Source organism: Kryptolebias marmoratus, linkage group LG3 (assembly GCF_001649575.2).
Source record: "Kryptolebias marmoratus isolate JLee-2015 linkage group LG3, ASM164957v2, whole genome shotgun sequence".
NCBI classification, from domain to species: domain Eukaryota; kingdom Metazoa; phylum Chordata; class Actinopteri; order Cyprinodontiformes; family Rivulidae; genus Kryptolebias; species Kryptolebias marmoratus.
In genome coordinates, this window is record NC_051432.1 from 11,716,223 (window position 1) to 11,736,554 (window position 20,332).

General features: G+C 41.1%; 1 protein-coding gene across 1 annotated transcript; it reads right to left on the minus strand.

Moving 5' to 3' along the window:
* Positions 1 to 878: 878 nt before the first annotated feature.
* pdcd4a (programmed cell death 4a) lies at positions 879 to 20,080 on the minus strand. Its single transcript, XM_017408117.3, has 11 exons — positions 19,619 to 20,080; positions 12,547 to 12,849; positions 12,164 to 12,261; positions 8,256 to 8,369; positions 7,809 to 8,030; positions 7,333 to 7,430; positions 7,105 to 7,219; positions 5,410 to 5,517; positions 3,559 to 3,669; positions 3,332 to 3,471; positions 879 to 1,781 (listed from the first exon to the last, which is right to left on the minus strand). The coding sequence occupies exons 1-11, from the start codon at positions 19,662 to 19,664 to the stop codon at positions 1,730 to 1,732; spliced, it is 1,407 nt and encodes a 468-aa protein (XP_017263606.1). The 5' UTR covers positions 19,665 to 20,080; the 3' UTR covers positions 879 to 1,729.
* Positions 20,081 to 20,332: the final 252 nt, after the last annotated feature.

The window sequence follows — 20,332 nt, forward strand, 5'->3', positions numbered from 1 at the left end:
ATCATCAAAATTAAACGAAATAAACATTTGAAATATATGAGTTTGTATGTAATGTATGAATATAATATACAAGTTTCACTTTTTAAATGGAATTACTGAAATCAATCTACTTTTTCATGATATTCTAATTTTATGACCAGCACCTGTATTTTTACTCGTAAATATGAGGGTTTTTTTTTTAATAAAATCATGTTGGAGATATCTTGAGTTTATTTTTCTAACATGAATCTTGTGCCTGTAACATTGAGACTGTAGATATCTGAAATAAGAGTTTGTTTTGGTAGAAATTGTATTTCAGATATCTCCAGAGTTTATCCCAATAAAATTATGGACATTTATGATGTAGATTATATGATACAATGGCTTGCTGTAGAGCCTTAAAAGAATATTTATGATTTTATTTGTCTGAATCAAAAGGAGAATTTCAGCTGTCCACAAAGGCTTTCAGAAATTTACAAATTTAAAAGGCCCTGTCTGCATCTGTTACAGATTTGAGTGATTATACCCGATCTGGACATTAAATTTAAACGTTTATAATGATTTAGTGGACTCTGTTTGCTCGGTCATTCCCTCTTTCACTCTTAAGGTCGGTACGAACAACAGGAAAGCAGAAACTTCAATTTTGTTGCCTTTTTATTGAATGAAAGATTTCAACTGAAACATAACTTTGGTCAACATGTAAAACTGTCTAACGGGGGGGTAGAAAAGTTTCACTGACAAAGCGTGTCCCCGGGTAATAAACAGCTGGAACAAGTTTGATCTGACGTCAAACCGATTCAAGCCGAGCGTGGAGCCATTTTTACTCAGATCCTCTCTGCACAAGGTCTGGCTTTTGTTTGTTTTTTTTAAAGTTTGAAACCATGCGCTGACCAAGTAGCTATAGATACAGTCATTTTCAAGCAAAATCTTTTTTTTTTTTTTTCAAAATATTTTTTTTTGTTTATTTATTACATAGTCATTTTACAAATAATAACCCCCCATTCTTCCTTTCAGAAATGGTTTCTGAAAGGATATCTGCTTTAATGCAAGTGACCCACCAAACACCTCCCGTGTGTTACTTTACAGAGTAAACTGTTGGCCTCAGTGACCAAGATGGGGAAAAAAAAGAAGAAAAAAAAAGCGCTGTTCGTAAAGTACTGACATGAACAAATGTACAATTTCCTTGAAATTATTTCAAATAATGTGTAGCGGTGGAAAAGGTTCAGATCCTTGTCGCTGTGCTAAATTACCAAGTGCTTCCTGACTGTACAGTATGCCTTTTAAGAGTTTTTCCTCCGCGTTCATAGAGCCTGCATGAAAGAAGACGTGGCAGAACGTAGAACAGAAAAAGGTGATTTCAACCCAACCCCCCCTCAAAAAACAATAAAAAAAACACCACCCAGCGTGCACACCTGCCTCCCTGCAATTTGAATTATTTCTTAACAGGTAGAAAGACTGAAGCAAAAAAAAAAAAAAAATACAGGGTCACATTAACCCCCAGAGATACAGAGTATCCTTCAAAACAATCGTCGAAAACAGCGAGCAACAAGATGAAGGGAGCCGAATGCCCAGGCCACTCTTCAGTTTGACTGAGCCTAAATGCTGGTTTGTGTAATGACTATCGGGAGAGGAACGCGCCCGGCTTCGGGGCAGACGTGCAGAGGTAGGAAACGGGGCGCACGGACGAGTAGGCGCCCCTCCTCTTCCCCCCCTTCTCCTCTTCCTGCTTTCTGCTTCTCGGCTGGTGGGTTTAGTTCTTGATCATCCCGCCGTCTCCTTCACTTACGAACCGCTTCCGCCCTCTGGTGGAGAGAGGAAAGTTTCACGTGAGTTCACTTCACAACTCCCTAACTTTACTTGCGGTTTTATACCAATTTAAGTAATTTCACTGAGTTGCACAAAAAAAAATATCATGATTAACTTGCTACACCCTTTTTCAGTTTTAGGGATTTAACATATCAGGACATAATAAAAATAATCTGGTTTCCAATTTAGCCTCAAATGTATGAAAGCATACAACAGATTCCACCATTTGCTTTATAAAACAAAGCTTAAATAGGAAAAAAAAAACCTGAAAAACTAAGTCTGCCTTCACTGCTACCATAGGATTTAAGGGGGACAGTAGCAGCCGGGCGCTGTTGATCAAATGTATTGAATAATTGATCATAATCAGATAGATTGATCATAAACGCAGGGGTTCTGGCAGTATTTTGTCCTGAGCGTAAAGGTGTGTGTTAACAGTGCCAAGGAGGAAAGACATCAGCAACGACATTTAATTTCCAACAACTTTAAAAGGAAGTGTCACTCCTCTCTTAGACGAGCCATGGAAGGTTTTTTGCCACCAGAAAAAGGAGTGCACCATCGCAGCGTACTGTTTCAGACATCTCACTAAGACGTAAAGGTGTAATAGTACACCTGAATCACAGTATCTCAGCAGGAGGGTCACAGTTTGGTACGACAGGAAAAAGAAAACAAAGCCAAGTACTAGTTGACAAAAAAAAAAAAACAAGCTTGTTATCGAGGAGCCTTTAAGGCAGCAGGTCACACAGAAAGGCAGGATTTGTTAACGGCTCACTTCACTAAAATTAAAGGAATCTTTTTATCTGTTTTATTCAACCAACTGGGAATAAATTGTGTCCTACGGATCATGTGTTGAATAAATAAAATCAGACAGACATCTTTCTTTTATTAAGAGAATAGCTCAAAGAAAGTGCTGCACCTGCTGCTTCCAAACCATTCGTGTACATGTGGTGCAGCTGGTCGCCATGTGGCCAGAGCGCCGGACAGCACTTCAACACAACTAATAAGGTCATACACACACACACAGTATATGTTTGTGTCCGTGGAGTCCGTGTGTGTTTCGATGGATAGAGGGATCACTCTGCAGCATTAAATTGTTTTTTTATTTTGGTGATTCTCAGTGGAGCTCACAGCATTCAAGCTTCTGTTGGAGCTACTTCCTATAGTTTCTGTTTCAGGTGAACCCTTCCCTGCTCGGAGCTTTACCTTCGCTTTTATACATGAAGGCGGCTGTAGAGTGGTTTAGACAGCTTTATCGTGGCAGTTAGCAGATTTAAGGGAGGGGTTAGACATTAATTATGGCTAACATATTCATTGTCTCGTCCCTGCATTCAACCAAGACATTTGGTGTGAATATGTGGTGGTTTTGAAACTGTGACTTATTAATACCATGACACCTAAAAACCAGAAACTGGACCATACTTACAAGAGACAGACTCATTTCAGCTACTTCAGGCATTTTTCAAAACAAGAAATCACCAATCTATAAGAATGTGTTAGTTAAGTGGACACACAAAAGATGACTGCACTGCAATATGATGATAAATCTCACCTGGAGGGACAGGCGTCTCGCAGCTGTTTGGTGATGACTGATTCCTTGTAGCAAAGCTCCACAAACGTCTCCATGATGGAGTGAGCGTGCGGCACATCCAGGGAGATCTCAGGGAGCTCGTCATAGACACGCTGGAAGCCCTGGAAGAGGTTTAAATGTTTAAAAGAGCAAAACACATTTTGAATTTGAATTGACAGATAAAAAAAAAAGAGGAGAGGGGGGCTAACCCTGTTCATTTGATCCACGGTGATGAGGCCCGTTTTCCAGAGGGACTGCAGAAGTTTCATCATCATATGACTGGCAGTGTCTCCTTTAGACTCCAGCACCATCACTACAGCCTGACAAAACAGCAACATGAGCGGCATCAATAGAGACGTCTGCCATGTGGATTAAACCACGCGGAGGCAGCGTTTGAGTCTAGATTTGATGCAAACATAAATCAGGTGGTAATGAGCGACGAGAACAAAAGCAGTCTAGTACGAGAAGCTTGCACACGAGCATGTAATACATGTCTGTTTCAAACATGTGCAGCTTTAAACCACAAGCTACAGCTACACGACTAGCTACATTAGCTACCATGGTTTTGTGTTTTATAATTCAGCTGATAAAATCTTGACTGGTTGGAAATTTACACAAGGAAAACTGATGTCAGAACGTCGAATCAGGCCGAACCTCGACTGTCAAAATGAATCTATATTGATGATGAAGGGGGACAGACGTTTAGGATCGAGATGAAATGTGACGAGAAAAACCGTCACATAACCTTTTAATCTGTCCAACAGTAACAGTGCAAGTCCCATTTCATGATTTTTTTTTTTTCCTGTCAGTTTAAACTTAAGTTTTAAAACAGTGTTTAATGCACCGCGTGAGGCAGCCAAGAAAGCTTTTACACTGACTGGGTTTCACATTTCTTTTGTCGTGACTTATGTGGCAGACTGAGGAATATAAGAGTATCATTTTATAAGAAGTTGTTCTGCAAATATAACTTCACTTCTAATCAGTCTTTAAAAGGATGTAAGTTGATGCTTAAACATTAAAATAATGACAAAAAAATGACAAAATGACAAAAGGTATGCATGCGGAATGGCGAAAGCTCATTTTTAGCACAGTGAAAACAAGTCCTCACTGTAACGATTCAAATACTTATGCTGCCCTTTATATAAATAAACTGTTGGTCGTGATGCTAAAATAAACTTAAAAAAATGATTTTTTTGCAAAAATGGGGTGTGAATGCAGAGTGCTGAAGGACTAAAGAAATTTGATGAAGAAGCTGATATGGAGTTAAAACTAAAAAAAAGCTGAAAAGGGTTAGCTAGAAGCTGAAAACAAACAGAATGGAGTCTAAAAGCAGCATAAGACAACTAAAACACAGAGCAAGTTCGCTGACACAGAATTCAACCATGCTTTTGAAGAATTTACAAAGATCTGAATGCATTTCTATGGGGGAAATAATTTTACATAAAGTATAAAAGTAGCAAAAATCAAAAGTCACGGCACCCATCTCCTGACTGAGCTGCGTACACAAAGTTAGATTGGAAAAAAAAACATACAGAATAATAAAAACAGCAAAACAACAGTGTGAATGCGGAGCTATTAATCTCCAATATGTCTGTGACCAATTTAGATCAGGGGAAAAAAGATAAATACAACTTTTGTCCTAAGCTAAATATGATAAGTGTGAGAGAGAGATTATGGTTGATTTACACACACACACACACACACACGTTTTAAACTGATTTGGACTGAGCTCCGCAGCAACACGTACCGAGAATAAGAGAAAGTCACTGCCAAACACAAAATGTTCTTGGCAGAAAACAAAGATATTCAAAACAGTGGAGATTTATTTTTATGGCTCTCCTCATCAGTTTACTTAACAAGAACCAAGTGAGAGAAAACACTTAAAAAAGGTTCAACTTGTAGATTTTAGCTCCTCTGTGACCCTGCACGGGTGGATGGATGGATGGATGGATGGATGGATGAGTGGATGGGTGGATGGGTGGATGGATTTTGCTGTATTAAAGACTAGCGTACACCTGGATACAGACACATCTTTTCAGACTGATCAGGTGGTCAAATACCTCGTAGACCAGCTCGTGGTGGAAGTGAGGGACCTCCAGGTCCCGCAGACAATGCTCTGCCTCAGAAATGTCTCCTGATATCAGATACTCCTTGAGAAGAAGGTTCATCTGCAACAGGAGAACAAAAAACAGGTTCACAGTTGAAATTCAGGAAATCCAGCCCGGCTGAAACCACATCATCGCTGAGGTTTTGTCTAAAAGACACCACAGGATGCACGGTCTCACATATATCAGCAGGAGCTGAGGAGGATTTGTAATTTTATGTCAAACATCTGACAATTAAAATGTAAAAGGGGTACGAACAAGGATATATTATTAACAAAACAAAGATTATTATTCCATCCCATTTGTGCAGATAGCTTTATTATGTGTGGTTAATTATGAGAAATGTGTACAGAATCTAAACAAATACATAAAAAAGTATTTACATGGATATACATATTTTATAGTGAAACACCGTAGGCTCTAAATGGTATATAATTTAGTTATAATAACGTTTATTTTTGGTTTTTACCATCTTTGTTCCTGTTTTAATCAGACCAACAACTTTTTTTAGACATTTGCTCATATGCTCCTAACCAGCTGACCAGTTCACTGGTCCAATGACGTGTGTGTGTGTGTGTGTGTTTGACCCCAAACAAGAGGAATGTGATGTGGACAAACAGGACTGTGAGGGGAAAAAAGGTGGCCGAGAGGCTGCAAGATTGATCCACAAAACTAGTCACGATATTTATTTAACACCCACAAGAAAAATTTACCAGGTCTAATATTAAAAATAATGATGCCTAACACACCTCAAGTGTGGGATTTTTATATAAATGATTGTGCAAGAGAGACAAATAAACCTTGTGGTATTTAATGGGGGAGAAATTCAAAGAAAAATTGAGAGAGTTGCTCAATAAGCTGAGGCGTAGTTAGCAGCACCTCGCAGGAAAACAAAAAGACTGGAAGTTGTTTTAATCTCAGAGAGCTCTCCTCACACTTCCAGTTAATCCGACTCTGATACCTCCGAGGAGACATTTCAGAGTGCTAATTACATATAAGTTGTTTAAAAACTTCTGTAGTTAGGAGCAAAGCGAGAACAGAGTGAGCGCTGCTCACGTTAAAGTTGCACAAACAGAGGAGTCCAAAGGTCTGAAGGCCCGGCGCTCTGAGAGGGGGGCACACTGCCACAACACTCTCACATACGTGTCTGTGCACACACACTGAAAAATGTTGTATAACTAATAACTTCACAAGATGAGCACTTCATACTTCCACTCTGCAGCACACAAAACAATCCAGATTGTGGAGCAGTAATCAAAACAAAACAAAGGTAAAAAAAAAAAAAAAAAAAAAAAAAAACACAGTGAGGAGGTGTGTGCGTGTGTGTTTGTGTGTTTGAGATGAAGGCAGGGGTGTGAAAATGTGCTGGCCCCTCTTGTGCTCTCGTTTTTACAAATCTCGTTTTTACAACACTCTGCTGACACAGCAGTTCAGCGGCGAGCTGGCCTGTGGATTTCTACCCAGCATGCATTTTTGCCTTCTGTTTATGTTGCATAACAAAAACAAAAGATCCCACTCTTGCTAATACAAACAACAAGAGATGAAAAGGACTGGAATGTAAAATTCCTAAATCATACTGATACGTGAAACTAGAAGGAAAAAAAAAAAAGCTCATTAGTTTATGATTTTTACAAAGTGTAATACTCTTACCTCTTTGATGAGATGTTTAACGGGTCTCAGACCTCCACCGATGCCCCACACGTTGTCCAGACGGACCATCTCCCTCTTCATGGTCAGCAACACTGCAGCACGGTCCAACGCCACTCTGAGGGGAAAAATAAACCCCAAAAAGAACCACAGTCACATACCGAGCTTTACAGTTCCAATCTGTTGGCTTGAGAGGTCGTAACCAAACCAGAATAAGTTGTGCTGGCTCACCTGGAGTGGTCACAGTCCACTTTGCCTTTATAACAATCCAGGAAATTCATGGGCAGGACGTGGTCTGCTATAGCTCTGGCTATGAACTGGCCTAACATCTGAGAGAGACAGAAGGACATCAAGTGTCCCCAAGTTACACGTGTAGGTCCAGAACTTTGGTTGATGTATATGTGATGTAGCTCCACAAAGCTGATTTAGTTATTGGTGGATGGAGGGCAAAATATAAATGCGCTCTATTTTCAGTTAGGGTATTTTTTTAAGTGGTAATAAAAACTACCAAGTAAGAAACTAACATATACAGCAAAATGCCAGAAGACCAAGTAAATTCAAGCTGGAACCTGCAGTAGAAAACTTGAAATGTCTCGTGTTGTGCCACTTATAATCGTTTAAGCCTCGTGTTGCCTCTCCACCCGTCTAAGTAAACAACACAAAGCTCAGATCCAAAGCTCTGGCTCCGACTTCGTCTTCGGCTCTACCTGAGGCGCCTCCGGTGTGTCCAGTATGAGGTCCGGCAGCTCCTTGAGCATCTTGTCGAAAGCGTGGGCCATGTCGCTCTGTGACAGCATCTTGCCCGACAGATCCGACAGCAGGCGGGAGGTCAGCTCTCGGTGACTGGCTTTGCCTTCCAGAGACAGGGACACAGCCAAAGAGGTGACCTCGTACTTGTGCTGGCCCAGGTTGAGCCCCTTCAGCAGCATCTGACAGAGGGAAGGAAAAAACACATGAATTTAACATGACTGGAAACCCTATAGAAAAAGGGATTATGGGTAAATATGAGCAATTGGAGACAACATTAACAGAGCTCCTGTTGTTACTGGTCTAAGTTCTCCTGTACCGACTTGTTCTACTCTCCAAACCCACTCGTTCCTGCCTGGTCAGCAAACGCACCTCAAACATAAAATCCTCCGTTTGAAATGACTTACCTCAACCTCTTTTGTGTCTCCGTGTTCAAAGTACTCCTGTACGATGGGGTTGACCATCTTTTCCAATTCCTTCTCTTCTACCTCGGGCACAACCGTTTCATAAACAGTATCCCCCTGTAAAAAATAAAAATAGTAATAATTAAAAAACAAACATCACCAATCAGGGAAATGAAAGCCTGATATAAAATTAAAGGTGCAGCATTCCAGAGTGTTAAACTAAGATGATTTTTTAAAGAGAAGGGATGGACTTGTAACAGATTTAGTCAAACCTTCAGGTAATATTACAAGATCTTGCGAGACCCATTGGCACTCGTAGTATCTGTTGAGGATGACTCTAAGCTACTACTACACCAAAGTCCAGTTGAATATCTCAAAGATTGACAGAATTATAGCCATTTTTGTTTTTGCTAAAATCAAGGCTGTGATGGCCATCTTGAGCTGGGCTGACTCCAAATGTTAAATCAGTTGTAGACCTGCATGTAATAACAACGTTTACAAAAAGGGAGCTGAAAGCCGTAGTTTGTTGTTTATCTGTGTTAATTTATTCTTTTCAGCAGAAAATTAGTCTGTATGGCGAAACCTGACACATTTACATGATGTGCTTCCATTGTATTCGTGATTGTCCTGCTTTTAAATAAATTCAAGAAAAAAAAAAAGAAAAGAAAAAAACTGTAACTTGACCATAATAAAGGCCCTCATTTTTATATCTAATTAAGCTGTTTATACGACACCAAAACATTTCAGTTTAAAGCTGGATTACTGCCAAAAGTTCAACATGTTGGCCCAGTTTATTGTTTTCTGCTCCTGTTGCACAAGAGCTATTTACTTTTAAGGCTTTTACTTTGAAACAAAGTCAGGGCAAGGTCTGAGCAAAGAAGAAAAAACCCTAACTAAGCTGTATTTACCCAGTTTTGAAGAGCAGTTATTTTTAAAGAGTTATAGTTGCCCATGTTTGCTTCTGAAATCTTTCTTTACACTGTGACATTTTCCCATGCACGTGACGCCCTGTATCAAATCGGAAATCCTTGATCCACTCAGTCTGGGTCGAGAGCCGGTCTTGCTCAGTGTCTCGTGCGTTTCCCTGTACCATTCTCTCCCAGATCCTCTTTTTAACATTTGACATATTTCCAGTGACTTTTTGCCCCAGTCAAGGCCATATTTACCCCCAGGTTCTCTGCTCTTCTCGTTAAAAAAAAAACAAAAAAAAAACGTCCAGAAGCCGCGTTCCCACCCTGCGTTCAGTCGGGTGAGGCCAGCGGGAGACAAACAAACCTGGCCTTCAGCAGCACATGGAGCACTTTGCATGATAACGGGGGTCAAAGATTGATAACGGCGTTGATTGTGATGAGATGAGACCATCTGGGTGTAAACAATCCTGCGAGTGGGCGTGTTCTCAAATCACATACAGTGTTATGATCTGTCAGCATTCTTCGAGCCAAAACGCAGCAATTTCTGGGCTGCAGCAAGGAGTCTTATTCTAGATTTTGATACAGTAAAAAAAAGTTTTCCCCACAGCCCTGGGAAACTAAACTTCTCACACTAGAGAAAACCAAAACCAGACCGAGAATATTTTATTTGTCATTTCTTGAGAAGATTTAAACCAGTCATTATTTTCTCTTCTACTTCCATTTGTCGAAAACAACAAAAACTCCTTTAAACCTTAGCTTTAAAACTGGTGGTTGAACTGTGTTTCCACGACAGGAAGAAAAAAAAACAAGTCTGTGAAGCTCCATCTCAGACCAGCAGCTGTTGGGGTTAAAGTGCGTGCGTCTAAAAGTCCAGATAAGATTGCACGAATTTGACCTGCGAGGCAGATACGTCTGCACAAAGTGTCCGCTGTGCAAAAAAAGCAACATTAAAGCAAAACTACAGTTTGACAGAGAACATTTCCAATGATGGAAAGCAAGCTAAACAGATATGATCTGGAAGGAAATATCCTTCCAGAAGAGACTAGGCCCTTCCAGCTTTCATCTAAGATTTCTGCATCATATCAAACAGAAACTAAATATGATGTCGGGTCATCTGTCTGGTGGTTAAAGTTAAAATAAAAGAGCTTTCAGAAGTCATCACTCAACAAAACAGTAATGTTAAAACAGTCTACGATAGGCCTTTTAACTCTGTTTTTATGTTCTACAAAGTGCTTTCAAATGGGTTTCTCATTCACTCTGATACATAGATACTTTGAGCTCGCATCCTATTATATACTCCACATATCACTTTATATTTATATACCAGGTATACACTGATAAGCATATCAGGGTCAACATGAGAGATTAGAGTCTTGCCAAAGAGAGCTCTAACCTGGAAGGATGGGGCAGTAAGAGATAAACCACTGCAGCTCCCATAAAATATTTCAATAAATGGATTTATATATATTAACAGGCATATGTATTGGATGTATTGATCCTGCAGTTTTCACAAGAAGAAAGCTAATGTCAGAGACTGATGGACAAATGCCCATAAGAAGTTACTTCTGCTGCATCTTTGGCCTTGGAGGCAAATATGACCTCTGAGGTCAAAAATATGATTACTCTAATTCAGAAAGGAATTTAAAATCTTACTTCTAACATATAAAACGCTCAACAACCAACATCGACCTTATTGTTTTATATTTGCACTTCGCTCTCAGGCTCCAGGTTTACTTGTGGTTCCCAGAGTTTGTAAAAGTAGAACAGGAGGCAGAGCTTTCAGTTCTCAGGCTCCTCTCTTTCCTTTATGATAGCTCTTATAGTTAAGGTTGGCTCAGAATTCCTGAGTTATCCCTTTAGTTATGCTACTACAGGCTTAGACTGCTGGAGGATGTACTGAATGCATTTCTTCACTCTGTGTTTACGCTCCATTCTCCATGTTTGTACATGAATTATTGCTGCCATTAAGCAGTGTTTTTCTTCCCATAGAAACTCCACCTGGACTAATGCTTCTGTGTTTGTTTGTGTCTTTTTCCTGTCCTCTCTGACCCAAGCCGGTTGAGGCGAGCCTGGTTCTGATTCTGCTGGAGGTTTCTTCCTGTTAAGAGGGAGTTGTTCCTTTCCACTGTCATCTCTGTGCTGCTCTGAATGGAGGACTGAGTCGAAGTGAAGATTTGACACAATTTGCTGCCTTCCTTGTAGAGATAACTTTTATTAATTGACATTTTAGAAAGTTCTGCATCTGAATGTATTATAATACAAATAAACTGACTGCAATTGGATTTGAATCTGGCTCTGAAGTGGATTTTTGATATGTTTTTTCTCTTTTATGTAGTTCACTGAGATGACTTGTTGTGAAATGCTGTATAAAAAAATTACTGAATTGAATTTATCAACAAAGTCTTGCATCTCTTGGCATTTTTGTTGGAAAAAATATTTTCCGGTCTCAATTAGACCACATTTATCTCAGGACTGATTAATTTTCACGACTTTAGCAAATCCTTGTGATTACTTTGTGACGCTGGCTACGAATGCGCTGATGGACACAATGTTGTACAAATCCTTGAAATGCAAATAAATTTACATGTATTTGGTATTCTAGTGTAAGTTACAAAGTTTCCAAGTTTAGAAACACACTCTTCTGTTGACAAATATACTGTGATATGTAGTAGGGATGTTCTTATATTGTGCGCTTTACGAACAATGAATCAACAATTTTGTTTAAGACATAAAAAGTACTTTTTAAATTATCGAAACGTTTTAATCAGAAGTTATACAGGAAGCAAAAAGGTGCTTCATCAACTTTGCTAAACTAAACCTTGCAGCCAAACATACCATAGATCCCCAAGGACAGGCCAATATCTGACATTACTGACCTCCAACAGAACTCCAGAAAATAAAAAATACTCCATTGGAAACAGTTTATCAATGAATCTGAAAACAGGAAATCTACAACCACCTGACAGAGATTTTCTTGTACATTCAAAGAGCCGCGCTCACCTGAGCAGATTCATCGTAGTTGGGGTCCCGAACATCTGGTTCTTCGACTTCATAAACCATCCCTGCAGCACCCCAAACTCCTTTACCACCGGCCCCACCTGAGTTTATCAAGACAAAAACGGAAAAATAAATAAATAAATCACAATTTGCTAAGAAAACATGGCCCCTAACTTAGTTTGTTCAATTAAACAGGAAGTCACGAGACATTTCAAATTAAACTAGCTGCCTGACATGAAGCACTTTTCAACAGTTTGGTAAAGTTCTTTACAAACTAAACTTACAGAAAATTAAAGCTGTTAGCAGCCATCAACAACACAGCAGGACGCCACTCAGTGGATGAATTTCCTTAACTTAGCTCAGCATCATTGAGCAGTAAACCGTACCTTTCTTTGGCAGACCTCTGCCTTTGCCCGTCCTGGACTTGCGGTCATTGTTGTGGACTTTCCCCTTCAGATTGTGCGGGTCACCTCCCGCCGCCTCTCCCGACTCGGACACGGAGTCGCTCGTGGAGTTGCGGGACGAGGACCTGCGCAGCCGGCGCTTGGCTTTGGCTTTGAGGCGGGCCTCGTGGAGTGCTTTTTCTTGGGGTGTCCAGTTGCCGTTGACCTCGGCGTCGATCAGCTCTTCTTCATCGTCACTGTAGGGATGGTTAGCCTCGACCTTGTTCTCCTCCAAAGAAACCATCCCTGTGGAAGAAAGAAGAAATGGTAGATTTGCTATAAACAACTAAACAAACCAGGTATAAACATAATGGGAACGTCCTGCCATCATACACAGGAACACAGGAAGGACACAGGTTCTGGTTAAAATGTGGAAATCAACTCCAAAACAAAAAAGTGCTGTAATGGTCCATTCAAAGTCCAGGTTTCAACAAGACTGAAATGCTGTGGTGGGACTTGAAGAGAGCTGTGCAGAAAACAGCGTCAGCAAACATCCATGAACTGCATTTTAGTAAAAAGCAATAAGATCGCTTTGACCAATTATAACTTCTCCTTAAAAACTATCTGTTTTTGTAACTGGGCACTTACAATAAGCTGTAAAGTTACATTTAATTGTAATAAATAACAAGAGACTGGTGACAAGCCTACAACAGTTTCTAGGGTTGGTGAACAATAAACTCCATGCATTTCAACTACTTGTTGACTACATTTAGCAGAATTTTTGATATATTTCCACCATGCTTGCATTTACATGGAATTTAAATGTTTTCTTGGCCATTTTTGTGCTTTTGGCTGCATAAAACCACAGACAACTTTGAACCACACAAAGACAGGACCTTTCCTACTTCTTCTCAGCTGTAATTAGACCTCATCGACCATCCCCCTACCCCCTTTTATTAAATCCTGAGTGCCTGGCTAGGATTCTCAAGTCCAGCACACATCCAGAAGCCTCCACCAGTCTTGACCTTCGTGTGTGTGGAGCGTGTGCAAAAAAGGTGGGTGGGTGTTGCTCAGAGCGCAGACAGCGACCAGATTGCTGATTGAGGAAGGAAAAAAAAAACAACTAAACATGACAGTAACTAGCTCTAGTGAGGCAACCCATAATTTGATTTTTGAGCTGTGCAGCCCAGGAGCACATACCAAATGGAAAGCAAACACCGACATTGTCTGCACTTCTGCACAAATGATGGTGCTTTTGTTAAATATTACCTATAAACAAGTGCGTACTTTCTGCTGGACGCTGAACTGCTTTACTGGACTTTAATTTTTTTACGTGATCAAATCAAAACCTGAGTTTTTATGACTTAGCAGTTTCATTCCAATTTCCTTCTGTTGTGTGTTTGTTCCACAACAAGTGGAGCAGCAATCCCACCGTATTTACCAGCATGCAAAAGGTAGGTCAAGTTAGTGCTTCACATACTACTCGTCTGTGGGTGAAATCCTATATTTAGTTATCGGGTTAAAGTGTGCAAGAAGGACACGTGTACAAAGACGCCAATAAGAGTGCAGCTGCAGCAGAGGGCGGAGGAGGAGGAGGGAGCGCATGTCGGAGAAACGCTGACACCAGTTGTTTCTGTTAGGAGTGGACCTGACTACATATGGAAGGGCTGGATCTGTGAGCGGTCATGTGACACGTCAACAGGAATGAAGGAAAGCAGAAGTAGGTGTAATGAATACTTGGTGCCCTTGGAGGCTGTTTAAGGAGTTGCTGGCCTGCAGATTAGAGAGCCCGCAGAAAGGACACGGAGCTGAAGGGAAAATGTTCAAACCACACATGAAACTTCAGCTGAATAATAGCTTATTAATCCCTAAAAGAGAGGGCTAGAAACACAGACAAAAATACGAATACGCTGACAGTTTCTTGGACAGTTGAAAATATAATAAGTAGGTATGGCTGAACTCTTATAAAAATCACCCTGAATGCATTTAAAGTGTTGCCTTGCAGCAAAATCTGAGCTGATCTAGAACTTGCAGAGTATTAATGAAAGCAAACTCACTGTAACCAGTGCAGCTTTAATATTCTGAAAGAATAAACATTAAAATATTCAAGCTTGTCCAGATTTCAGTCAGCTCAATAAAGCAGATAAAAGCAGGCCACCTCCCTAACCTACCCTGCTGTAGTAAGAGCAGCGCCACACCCGTGGCCTTCAGAAAATCTGTAAACAACAGACCATGTGTCATCTCCTCCTTCAGCTCCTCCTCCTTCCTCAATGTAGGCCACAGGGCCTGCCAGAGTCATAAATTAGGAACTAACCAATGGCAGCATGCCAAACACTTTCAACCAACTGGAACAGAGTGCACAAAACACAAAGGCAGGAAAACTCGAAGCTCTTTGGCATGACAAGACCTGAAAAACGAGCACATCGAACTTCGGCTTCTTTTGAATACGGAGAAGACAATGCAGCTCTGTAATGTCACTGCTCGACCAGAACTGCAGAGTTGTGCAACAAACAGCAGGTCTGTGTGTCACTGGCTGTGTCCAGAAGCTGCGGGAGCAAATCTCACCACCTGCCCGCAGGAGAGCCCCAAACAACAGGTGAACGCTGACCGGTATCCTGGCTTTCAAAAAGTAACCCGACTACACACAGCCAGCCGAACGGAGCTGTGTTTAGTCTTAGGAACCTATATAGCAGCAGTGTTTGTGAATGACAACAGTGTCAGTAGGGCAAAGTTTTCACAGGACCCAACAGGCGCAAAAATCTAAATATAAACACCGGTTATTTAAAGGGCATCACTCAACTAAAATAAAAATAAATAAACTTCTGAACTTAAGCATAGAGCACAATGTCCAGCACCAAAATGACATTTCTCACTTTATGTACTTAAGAATAAATCAAATCCTTTGAAGTGGGGTTCCGTGAAAAGATTTGGAACAATTATTTTGGTATTCGCTGTATATGACAAGCTAATGGCTAGTCTGAATCAGGCCAAGACCAAAATAGATTAGATGGCGACATCTGAAAACTAGAACCAATATTAACAGGTAAGATGTTATTTGTTCATACCTATTCCATAGAACCCCACTACTGTTTTAAAGAGGTTTTAAAGTTTATGCTCAAACTAAATGTGAGTGTGTGTGTGGGAGGTTTATGAGCAGGATCACAAACTTTGGAGTGTCAAGCAGATACATTTAATCAGGTTATATAATAAGGAAAATCAGGGGACTTTTCAACAAAGTGTAAGTTGTAAATATAATCTAAATAAAATATCATATCTTTATTTTATTTTTCCCCCTCACAGAATGAGATTTCATATCTTGATCTCAAACAGGGTTTTTTATTCAGGAAACCATCTTCACACACTAAACCAGCTTGCAAAAGCTTACATTTCTCAACAACTACAAAGCGAAAAAGCCGAAGCTGCAAAAAAACTGTGAACAAAGTAAACTGCTTATAGTTCAAAAATTACATTGGGTAATCTGTCACGTGCAAAAAAAAGGGACCAATAATTTGTTATCTTAGCTGTACAACTACAGTAAATGAAAGCTTAGAGTTAATTAAACATTGACGATGAAAATCCCTTTCTGGGAGGCAAAACAAAAAAACATCTTCAAGTGTCTGGAGAATGATAAACGGGGTCAAATCTTCGCAGGCAGCCTCTCTGTGGATGGTCTTGTGGTTATTATCTGTGGGTTAAAGGGTGTGGATATCTCTTGGGGTTTAACTGTCTTTTTTGTTTAATGAAAGGGGGCTCGGGGAGAATTTCACTTAAATACACGTTGCAGACAAGCGGCCTGAACTTGTGTACAAAAAATGGCGGCTTCTGTTCAAATACGCGACAGTAGCATTTAAAACCCGAGGAGCAGGCCACACATGCACCACAAACAAAACCACACACAAAGTCAAACAGACAAGAATAACTCTTTGTTTAGAGTACAAAAACCTTCCGCGGCTTCATTTAAGGAAACTTTCGCTGACTGAGCTCCTGGGACGACAGCGGCAGACGAAGTGTGTGCAAAAGATTGAAAGCACCGCAGATAAACCATCTGGGGCCCGACTACGTGTTTGTTCTAAAAATTTTACATTATCAGCTGCCCACTTCCACTTAATGCATCGGAAAGCACGACTCTGCACGGGTGGTTTGTCACGTTTATAACGGTGAGCCTCAACGCGAGCAAACATGCTACCGTTAATGCCTTTCGCGGCACAGAGGAAGACGGGAGAGGACGCTAACAGAATGTCCTCAGCAGACCACGAGGAGATCGCGTCTGACATTTACAGGTTTGCATTTAACCAAAGAGTTATGGAAATGTTCTCACAGGTGGGGGGTGGGGGGTATACCTGCGAGAACTTTTAAATCTGCCACTAAAAAGGGCGCAGACCCCACCGGGGCTGCTTCAAAACTCACACAGAGCGTGGCAAACGTTTAGGTCAAGGAGCCAGTTTAAAGCCAGTTTACTGCAGCTGATTATTAAAATCGAGAAAAACTTTAAATAAAAAAATATGCAGCATGTTTAAACTGAGCAACTTTTAACTGCTGGTGAAAGCTAAAACGCTGCACAAAGCTCTCAACAAACTCAAAAGAGCTCTGAATCTTTCCTGTGTGTGGGCATTAAGCAGGAAAACAATGGTCCCAAAAGCAGGAGGAGGAGCTTCTCTGCTTGATTAACAAAGAACAAAAACAAAAAGTCACAAAAAAATGATCTTACATTGTCTGCATGGATATGTTTTTTGCTGGCATGTGGATAAAGGCAGATTACCCAGCAGAACCACTCATCTAAAACAGGCCCAGCATTAAGAACTAAAGCTTACTTTTGCATTGTTTTTTTCTTATCTTTCTTAATATCATCCAGTGTGTGGGCAGAGTGCACCTTCTGCAGAGACATAAGATATTTTAGGCTGTTTCATTTGGGGCCTTATTTGCTCACCCAAAGTAAGGTGCACAACCTATCAAAAATGTATCATCGCTGCAATATCAGTCTAAAAAAATAACTACTGCAACAAATTGCAAACACAAACAGCATATCAGTGATGTATTCAGCAATCAGACACTCCCTCCAGCCCTTAACGCCAACAACTAATTTAGGCCCCGCCCACACAGAAACACCTTCTTTCCAAAACGGTCTTTTTATTAGCAGTTTCTAAAAATATTCTTATAGACACGGCACAGTTTCTAGAAGACAACCCATGCAGTAACTATACCAGTGGTAACGCTGCCACTTTTAAGTGCGCCTTATAGTTCGGAAAATACGGTAATCCAATCCAACTTTATTTGTAAACTTGAAAACACCACAGCAGACCTAAGTGCCGCACAGAGTCAACAATAAAACACGACTCACACAAGACAAAAACAAAAAAACCCATAAAACTCAATACTGGAACAATTAAAGGCACTAGGACACATGACGTGGTGTGAGCATCATGACAGGAGGAAAAAACATCGGAAAATCTGGGTTTATTGCGACCGATAACATTACTGCAACACGTGACGTCTTCAAGTCGCGCGTCGGCCGTACCGGAGGTGTAGGACGAGCACAGGTCACCTTCTGAACGCTCTCATCCTAAGTGCACCAACTTATGCAGTTGTGAAAAGAAACTGCAGCTGTAGGAGAACTTAAGAGCTTGAGTGACGATGGTGTTATTAGGATCACATTATTCTGGAGCTGACCCCGACCAACCAACATGTGGGAAAAGGGAACTTTTCAGCTGCTTCCGTCTTCTGTCGTTATGTTGAACTCCTATGATGGGCGCGGTGTGATCTTTATTTCCAATTAAAATGCAGTTTTTGTGATATAGCTTCTCCTCTCTCGTTTCCAAGCTGTCCCTGTAAATTGAAGCTTGATATATATAAATGGATTATAGGGGGAAAAAAAACAGGTTTCAGTCACTGTTGTGTATGTGTGTGTGTGAGCTCAGAGTCCAGACTGACCATATTGTGCGGAGGATCTGTCTCTCTATTGTCTTCAGGCCACAGACAATAGGCTGCTTGACCGTGTGAGGGTCACCACCTCATCATCAGAAAGGGCTTGCAGAGACCATCTAAGATCGATGCAGGAAAACCCATTTGTGTGCCGAGGCTTTGGTAGCTTTAGCACACACACACGTCCTCTACAACACACCATGTGGTGTGTGTGTCACAAGGACTGATTTATCCCAGGTTGTGGTGCTTTTTCATTCAAATCAAGCCAAGACTGGAGGGGAGACGCTCAGCACCCACAGGGGAAACGTAAAGAAACCCAAACAAAGCTGATGACAGAGCTAACAATATACAATTCTTACGTAACATTTAAATACACACAGCAGCAGCAGAGATTATGTAAGGCTTTTCCTACTGGCTGCTGTGGGATATACGTACTGACGTCACGTTTTCTTTTTGACATAAAGAAAAGCGTCCATGTGTGGTGAGCTGACATATTTAAAATATTAATAAACACAAAAGACAAAAACCTATGACTGTATGCAAGCGAGTGTTCTGCCTTCGCATAAACACACACACAAATAAAAATGTAAACAAAACAAAAACACAATGATGTCAGTGATGGAAAAAAAACACAACCTCCGATTAAATTGGTTTGCCGTGAAGGTCACCGGGAACTTCGTCCTACACGAGGAAGAAATGGACCGCAAAAAAGACAAAAACAAAACAAGAAACAAAGAAAAGAGAGAATCTGTGTGCAGACTTGTCAAAGCGGAAGTGGCCTCGTCCAGTCAGGAGCGTTAAAGGGCTTCAACGCAAACGCAGCCGAACAACCACATCCAAGGCAAATGTGAGGCTTTCCCTGCGAAAACACATCATGGGGAAAAAGCGGGAGCAGCTCGCTTTGTGCATTCGGTGCTGCAGTCTGAGCAGAAATACCCCCAGACCTCGGTGTGTTTGTGTGTGTTTTTACCAGGAGCACATGGTGGCGAAGCCTGGTGGCGCTGCTGCTGCAGCCCCCCCTATCCTTCTAATGAAGATGCACCGAGCAGAAACGGGTGGTGGAAAGCAGGCCCAGTCGTGCAGCTTTCCGCCACCGCTGAGATATTTACTCCTATTTTTTTTTTTTACCCAACAAGAGGCTAAATTCCGTACTCACCGTCGGCTCGTGGCGCGGCGGTCCACGCATCCACTTGGGTCGTCATGGCGCTCTTTAACGAGAAGTGCTCGACTAAAAAAATAGCCCTCCTCACGGTTCTTTCCTCCCCCTCAAGCTGCCCGCAGCGACGAGAAACCCTCTCGAAAGCTGCAAACCCGCACGGTAATTCAGTTTAATGCACAAGTTTGGGCAAAAAAAGGAAAAAAAATGTTAAGAGTCGCGCGGACTGAGCCGTTTGCTAGGTGCTGCACGAGCACACGAAAAATGCTAAAAAAAAATTATCTGCTAAGACACGCTGGAAATGTTAAGTGAAAGGGAGATTATTTCTTTCTTCTTATTATTATTTTTGCTCGAGGGCTGATGAGATTAAAAATAGCAAACTCGACGGGGAAGCAGGATAAGCAAGCGGACCGCTCGGCTAGGATTTCAGCAAACGGGCAGCAAGATAAACAAAGTCTGTTTTTAACTTTGCTCGAGCCTTCAGGAGAGGAGTCACGTGGGGGAGAACGCGGATGGGGAGTGGTCAGCAGAGGGGGTGGGTGCTGGTCGGATCTGACCAATCAGAGAGCGGGACCGTCCACGTGATCACTTGAGAGCTGTTTTTCTCTGTTTAAAGATTTACTATTCTACTAAACCAGGGGTCTGCAACCTTCACGATCAAAAGAGCTGTTTATGCCCTTATTTAGCTCGAAACAGATTATCCAGAGCTTATAA

Excerpts from the sequence above, each read along its gene's own strand:
- pdcd4a (XM_017408117.3), bottom strand. The coding sequence starts at position 19,664 with ATGACGACCCAAGTGGATGCGTGGACCGCCGCGCCACGAGCCGACG. Across the intron at positions 12,850-19,618 it reads CGCCGCGCCACGAGCCGACG|GGATGGTTTCTTTGGAGGAG; the intron begins GTGAGTACGGAA and ends TTTCTTCCACAG. Across the intron at positions 8,031-8,255 it reads GAGACACAAAAGAGGTTGAG|ATGCTGCTGAAGGGGCTCAA; the intron begins GTAAGTCATTTC and ends TCCCTCTGTCAG.